Here is a 7,601-nt window from a genome sequence, read left to right as displayed (position 1 = left end):
TCCCTGGCATGGCCTCTGGAGGAACATGCTTTGCTTGCACATTGGTTACATTAGAGAGTAAAAAGCGAATATTGCCTGGTTTCTAATAATAGAAAAACATGAGATGATACTGATATCTTAAGAAATTGCATCAGAGGAAGATTGAACAAAAGCATGCCAAGTCAGTGGTAAAGATGTTTTGTTTTCTCAAATGAAAACGGAAAAATCTCAACATTTGAGTAGGAAATATATACAAATAGAAATAAATAATTTCATTTTCCGAATGAAAGTCTCTTAATAAAAACCCAAAGGTATTCTTTGCCGAAAGCTTCACAAGTTGAAAGGATTCTTTTTCATTCATTTGCTATTTATATTGATGTCAGTGCAAAACTAATTTTAATTGCTGAAAAATTAATGAATTCAGTTTAGTGGAAGTATGTTCAAAAATGTTGGATTTACTGGGGCGCCTGGGTGGCACAGTCGTTAAGCATCTGCCTTTGGCTCAGGGTGTGATCCCAGCACTCTGGGATCGAGCGCCACACTGGGCTCCTCTGCTGGGAGCCTGCTTCTTCCTCTCCCACTCCCCCTGCTTGTGTTCCCTCTCTCGCTGGCTGTCTCCGTCAAAAAAANAAAAAAAAAAAATGTTGGATTTACAAGCTGAGGACAAAATAAAAGCTATCCTTTTTTTTTTTTTTAATAATCCAGTGAAACCAGCTAATTATTAATCCATGGGGCTATTCCTAGCCCTGTATTTGATTTATTATGATGTTCTCAAAGGAGTATTTTACTGCACTGAATTTATTTCTATAATTGGATGTGAAATATTTAAATTCATGTAGAATCATACTGATAATCGAGCTCTAGGTCAGAAACATTGGGGCAGCTGTGCCAAGTTGCTAACAGATACCGTGGTTTGAGAGCAAAATGTCAAGGAATGGGAAAGAGGAATGTTTTCGGACTGTTCTCTTCCCCGCCAGCCTCGAGCGTTGCGCTAACATGCGGGAGCCGCGCTGGCTTGGACTCGCTGCAGTGGTGCCCGGCGAAGCGGCAGTTTGAGAGCAGGGGCCTGCTTGTCCACCCCAAAATCCCTCAGGCGGAGGCCGGCCATCTAGGACAGCCTTGGAGAAGGAGCTTTGTTGAAATAAAAGATTATGTGTAATGTCACTTAGAAAGATGAAGTCCATACGTCTTCAAGACATGATGACAGATGGCGTCGTGAGCTAAAAAGAGAAAGACCCATCAGAAGAAGTTTGTGAAGGACTTCCTTGTTCTCCAGGCAGATCTGCGAGCTCTCGGAAGGAGTAGGACTTCCAGGAGACGAGCGTGGAGGCACTGAAGCTGCTTGTGAGCCAGAGAAACCACTGAGGCTTTGAAGAGGCCACCCTGAGATGGGCGCTCTTATCTCCCAGTGCATCCCAGTCTGGAAGAGAAAGGGCTCGTGTCAGAAGTGACGCTTGATCCAGAGGCCGGCGGCCCAGCTCCTGAGCGCATGGCTTCCCCAGGGGTGCAGGACAGCGTGTGGAAGCGCCCACCGCGGTCTGATGGGCTGCAGTCCCCTGTCTGCCCACTGCCATCTGAAACCGACCGAGTTTGCCCACTCCCTGTCAGGTTGCTGTTGGCACACATTCTCCTGTATGAGCTCATAGTTGCTTCCCATCATGACTTTTCATCTGTTTATCTTTTGTACTGACTAAAACTCCTTGTTTTCTGGCTCTTTCTCCGTCTTGTCAAATTATTTTAAGTTTTCACTCCATCCCCTTAGCTGCCGCCCTCCCCAACTAGCCACTACCCCAAAACGAATGGGGGTGCCTTGTTGATGTCATTTCTATCAACAGCAAAAATGCGTGTTTGTTCCGAGTGCTGGGACCTACCGCATCTTCCCAGATTTGTCTGAGAGCCCCCCTGGCACGCAGCCCGGTGCCCGTTCCACAGATCCTGCGGCTGGAGCCGTAGCTCTCCTGGGGACTGTGGGAAAGCCATGGAGAGTCACCAGAGGAAGAAGACATGGGAGACACTCCTCCTGAGTGAATTACATGCGTTACTGCTTATGAATCATGCTTTAGAATCAAATATATTTAATTATTCATCATAGAAACAAAATCACACTACGTATCTGAAATGCCAAAGTTTTTAGTATTACTCCTAAAAATCCCCATATTCCTGCATAATGAAAATTGTTGTCCCTTTTGCCAGCATCCATTAAATATTTAAACAACAGAATTATTTCTTTTTCTTACTGTTCCTTTTTTGTCTTATATTAGGTGGTACCTTGAGAAATTCGAAGATTATCCAAAACTCAGAAAAATTATAATCCCATTTTTGTTTTAAGCCCATTGTCAGTGGAGCGATCTTTGACCTGACGAATTTCATGGCTCTGTAAATGAATGATGTCTCTGTCATTGTCCTGCTACTTCATCGTTTTCAAGATGTGCCGTAGGAATTGTTTCCTATGAATCTGTAAGCCACCCGATAACAGACTAATCAGACTGAGATGCGGGTTGACGGATCAGGCTGTACACCGGGTCGAGAATCTGGAACTCTGGGTCATTCCAGAGAAGAAACCATTTCTCTGCTTCTGGAGTCTCCTGTTTTGACTATGTACAGCTAAGTGTGTGCAAAACTAGAATGACAAGCCGTCTCTGGTGGCCTCTGTGGGCTGAAACGTGTCGCTGCCCCTCATGCCACCCGTTCTAGCCAGCAGTTCAAGGCCAAAGGTGTTGTTGCTCCCTCCCCTGATAAAGGCAGGACTGCCTCTATGGTCCCTCTCATCCCGCTGGGTCAGAGAGGCCCCTGGGGGCACCCACAGTGTGGTCACAGCCCCAGGGAAACGCCTGGGCTCTCACTGTGGGTGCTGTGGGGCAGAGAACGTGGGGCACAGAAAGGAGACGCAGGAGGCCCAGCTGAGTCTTGGACAAAAGGCGTCTGGCACTTTCTACAGCCTGGCTCCCCAGGTGACTCCACTGCAGGGCAGGGGGCTGGGTGTGCTTATAAGGGGTAAGCCACTCCGTCTTCCACTGAACGGACTTCTTAAAGGCCCCCGGGCAGCAGGGAGCCTCCTTATGCTGATTGCCAGAGGCTTCGGTAGTCTCTGGTTTAAGATGATTTTTTCTTCCTTTTGGGTAGGACTAGGATGTTGGAAAGCACTTTTTTTAAGTACCCTCAATATTGCAAAACAGTATCTTGAAACAGAATTTCTTGCTCTAGATGCACTTGACAGGTCCATGGAGATAAATGGCAGTTGTAAAATTTACCAGGTATTGCCAGATATTTAAAAGAAATCTTGAACTAGAAGGCTCTTAAATTTCTGGGCCACTGCACAAGTTCGGACAGACATACGGTGGAGTTCCCCTCCGGGCCTGGGACAGTCCTGCCTGGGCGGACGCCACGTCTGCGGAGGGGAAACCGCAGGAAACTGCAGGAGCGGGGACAGGAGCAGACTGTTCACCCTGGCCCGCTGACACTGCCGGGGAGGGGGGGTGTCCGGAGCACCCAGCGGGCCCCCTGCACCCTGTCCTGGCTGGCCTTCCCAACCAGGGTCGGTGTCCCTCACAAGGGTTACGTAGAAGCCGTGTTCTCGGGGTTTGTGATTTTTACAGCCTCTTGTGGTTTCAGAATTCACAGAAAACTTGTCCGATGCAGCTATGCTTCATTTTAACTGCAAACAGCACAGTTTTTAAGAGAAATTTTGTTATTAAATAAGCATCATTCCTTTTCCTGGCCATTTTCCAATTACTTGAAAACATGAAGCAATAATTACTATGGATCTCCTCAGGGGCACATCAGGACAGATTGGGGCTGCTGTGTTCTGGAAGGGGCACCAGACGGGCGGGAGCAGGATGCTGGTCTGAGAGCGGGGAGCTTCCCCAAATGCACCTCCTTCACAGGAGCGGCCCGGGCCACCGGACCTTTGCGTTCACTTAGGCTTTGATGCGCCCTTACTGCTTTCGCCGGCCTGCGCTGGGTGCATGATTAATAGGAAGAATCGCTGTTCTGTCTCGGCTCCCTGCCCTCCGTTTCCCAAAAAACTGTAGCTTAGTAAACTGTCAACAATTACTGTGTTAATTACACTAAGGAAATTAATAAAATTACGTAAAGTCCAGTCATTTTGTCTCCAGTGTGACTCCATTCTGCCCACATGTCTTCACTCTAGACGTTCAGACAATAACAGCATCGTGAGCCCTGAAACCTGCTTCCCACATGTTAACAATTTCACAGTGTCATATACACTCAGGTCTCGGTGGAGCTGTGCAATGGACACCTTCCATGTGAATCTCGTGCATTTCTGTGAAGGTCATTCCTAGGTGTTTGATGTTCTGTTCTTTGTGACTGAGAATGCGTCCCCAACTACATTCTATAACTAGGATGGATCAAAGCTATTGATGTTTGCATATTTGTCCCATCTAGCCATGCTGCTGGAAGTATTTCATGAATTCCTACGGTTTTCTTTGGTTACTCTCCAGTTCCCTAGCTTCACAGTCATATCATTTGCAAACATGTCACATTCTTGTTTGGCAATATTTGAAGCTGTTGCTTTTGTCGTTATTTGCGTCTTAGAGTAGCAAGAAATTTGAAGACAATACTGAATCAAAGGTGATGTCAGGGTTCTCGTGCAATTTGAACAGGAATGCCTTTCTTTGAGATTACTGTTTGGAGCATTCTTTTATTTTCTTACACACTTATTGGTCTGTTTTCTACTTTAGCCAATGGGATCATTTCTTTGCTTTAAAAAAAAATCTGTGGTATTTCTTTTGAGATTTTCACAGATACTTTATACAGATCAGAAACAAGGAGGAGGGTTTGCCAGCAGGTGTGGGGGGCAGCCCATGAGAACACACCCACTTGGACACTCTGATCCTAGTGGGTTGTTTTCCGCATTGGATATTCTCCATTTACCTTGTTTTACTCTAAACTAATTTTTGTTATAGTGATTTCCCTTGTACCTCCTAACTTCGTATCTGCTTTTATCTTATTTTCATTATTCTAATGGAGGGGAGATCTTTTCATTGTGCTCATAACCGCTTAGGAGGAGTGCCTCATTCAGCCGCTTTCTCACTAGGTGTATTTTCAGCCTTTTTAAACCTGTGTGTTTCTGCGAAGTGATGCTGACTACATTTTCCTAGAATTATGACCCTAAATGGTCTAGCTGTACTTCTTAGCTTTGCTTTGATCTCAGTAGTTCTGGGAAATTAATTTTTATTGGAAACAGTGCTTTTTTCTTTTCAACCATTTGGGAGATTTCACTGAAAGGCTTTTGTTCTTTTTCACACATGTGGATATAGTAGAGATTGTGTGCTGTGAGGTCTCTCCTTTGCAGATTTTGACTTTTCCTTTTGCAGACTTGAGGTTTTTATAACAGTAACAAGGCCATTCTCTATAGTTGATGCTATTTATTCTGTGGTTTGTTAATTCAGGTATATTGATCATATTGTTAAAATTCTCTGCAGCCTTATTTTTCTTCTGTGTCCAATTTTCCTTGTATTTCTAAGAGGTCTTGCTTTGTGTGTGTGTGTGTGTGTGTTTTAATTAGCCAACATGCATACATCATTAGTTTCAGATGCAGTGTTCAATAATCCATCAGTTCCGTATAACACCCAGTGCTCTGTGTTTTGATGCTGGCATTCTGCAAAACTTTCTATCTATCCCTGCTAACAATATAAGATGATCTTCCTGCCGAATGCTGCTCTCCTGGGATCCAGCTTTCATGAGAAAACTACCACTCTGCTGCTTTCATTGGCAAATTCATGCAGCATTTCCTAGCCCTCCCAAGCCTTCAGATGTCATTTGTTTGGTTATCTTTAACAACATGATAAACAGACTTTGCCATTGAGTAAGTTGGCTCAAATTCTCCCACTAACTGCTATACTGAGATGCCTTATATCACGTTTTCTGTTTTTATTATTTGTTTGTAACTTCCTTTTTTTTTCATTTTCTATAGTGATTTAGAAAGGTATTTTCTTTAAAAAAATAACATTAGGAACGGTTTTTATGTTTTTTAGAAGTACACTTAAATCTCCCAGTTCAATATGATGAACTGAACACATGCTTTTACTCCCCCTCCTGACCCTGACCCGCGACAATCACTGTGAGGGAATTGAAGGGCACAGGGATGGGGCTGATAAGGCAGGTCAGGGGGCCATGATGGTGGAGAGCCCACAGTGTGCCCTGCTGAAATGGCAGCTCCTAATGCCACGGCTGATGGAAGGGGGGAGCGAAATGCACACCTCGAAATGCAGGCCAACTGGACTCTACTCAGAGCAGACAACAGTGCCCCCTCCATTCCTGCACCCCACAAATAGCACATAAAATCCAGAAGCTGTATCTACACCCATTTCTGGGAAAAACACAGTGGGAACAGGGCTGGGGAAGGAGCGGGGGGCCTTTCATAAATAAAAATTAGCTTTTTGGGGAGACCCAGAATAATTAGGGATTGGTGTTCCAGAAAAATACATTCCCCACATTTTGGTTCTTAGGGATCCACCAGTGTAGTCACTGGCCATCATCTGCCCTGTGTCCCCCGGGGGCCCGGGGAGGCATGGTCTCTTCAGGTACAGGCCCCCACTCAGCTTTTCTGGAGACTTTTCAGCAATGGGCACTGATGACCAAGGATCACCAGATGCTTAGAGAAGTCTATGTCATGAAAGGAAAGCAAACACCTCTAGAAAAAACATCACTCCAGAAGCAAAAAGGAAATGTTTTAGGAAAAAATGTAACATCGGGGAGATTGGGCATCTGCAGGTGTGTGGACAGAGGGTCATGGTGTCCTGAAATATGACCCAGTGATGTACGGGAATGGACTGCTGGTGTGATTGACAAATTGCATACCCGGTAAGTGTTCTGCATCCAAATACATAAAGAACTCTCAAATTCCAACAGTAAAAATTTTAAGACAATCTTTTTAATGGGCAAAAGATTTAAACAGACCCTTTGCCACAGAATACATACAAATGGCAAGTAAGCACATGCAAAGATGCTTACCATCTTTGCTCATGAGGGAAACGCCAATCAAACCACAATGAGACAGCACTACCTATCTCTCAGAATAACTAAAATTGAAGAAAATGACCAATGGAGGCTTGGCAAGGATGCGGAGGCTCTGAAACTCATAGACGCTGCTAGTAGGAATGTGCAATGGTGAGAGCATTCTGGCAGTTTCTTGAGAAGTTAAACACACACTTGCTATATGATGCAAACATTTCACTCCTAGGTGATTAATTACCCAAGAGACGTGAAAACATATATCTAATCAAAGTCTTTTACATGAATGTTCATAACAGCTTTATTTGCAACAGCCAAAAACTAGAAACAATCCAGGTGTCCCTCAGCAGGTGAATGACTAACTGTCTGGTGGTTACGTCCATACAGCGGAATACTGCCGTGCCATAAGAGAGGAATACACTCAGCAGCAGCAACGAAGTGACAGAGTCTCAGAATCACCATGCTGACTGAAAGAGGACAGAAAAGAGCACGGACTGTACTGTATAGGGTAAGTGTTTGCCCGCGGGTGGGGGCAAGGGGGGGAGGTTTACAGCAGGGCAAGAGGAAACATTTGGGGTTGATGCTCGTTATCTTGCTTGTGTGATGGTTTCCCATCTGTATGCATCAAATTATACTGTAAATATATG

At 44.8% G+C, this 7,601-nt stretch overlaps 1 protein-coding gene across 4 annotated transcripts in view; it reads left to right on the top strand.

The window, feature by feature from the left end:
- The window catches only part of SRD5A1 (steroid 5 alpha-reductase 1), a 56,487-nt gene that overhangs the window by 17,820 nt on the left and 31,066 nt on the right, over positions 1-7,601 (top strand). Inside the window, exon 5 of one of the 4 annotated variants that reach the window (XR_004624353.1) lies at positions 7,342-7,462. Coding sequence is in view for 3 of the 4 variants with exons in the window: in XM_034657102.1 (XP_034512993.1) it covers positions 957-1,035 (79 nt within the window). In the remaining variant the exon portion in view is untranslated. Of the gene's footprint in view, positions 1-956; positions 2,197-2,240; positions 4,075-7,341; positions 7,474-7,601 lie in introns of those variants that run through there. The other 3 variants (XM_034657103.1, XM_002923420.4, XM_034657102.1) reach the window with 3 other exon arrangements.

Source organism: Ailuropoda melanoleuca, chromosome 3, assembly GCF_002007445.2.
Source record: "Ailuropoda melanoleuca isolate Jingjing chromosome 3, ASM200744v2, whole genome shotgun sequence".
Classification (NCBI taxonomy): Eukaryota; Metazoa; Chordata; class Mammalia; order Carnivora; family Ursidae; genus Ailuropoda; species Ailuropoda melanoleuca.
This window is presented reverse-complemented; position numbering and strand designations above follow the sequence as displayed.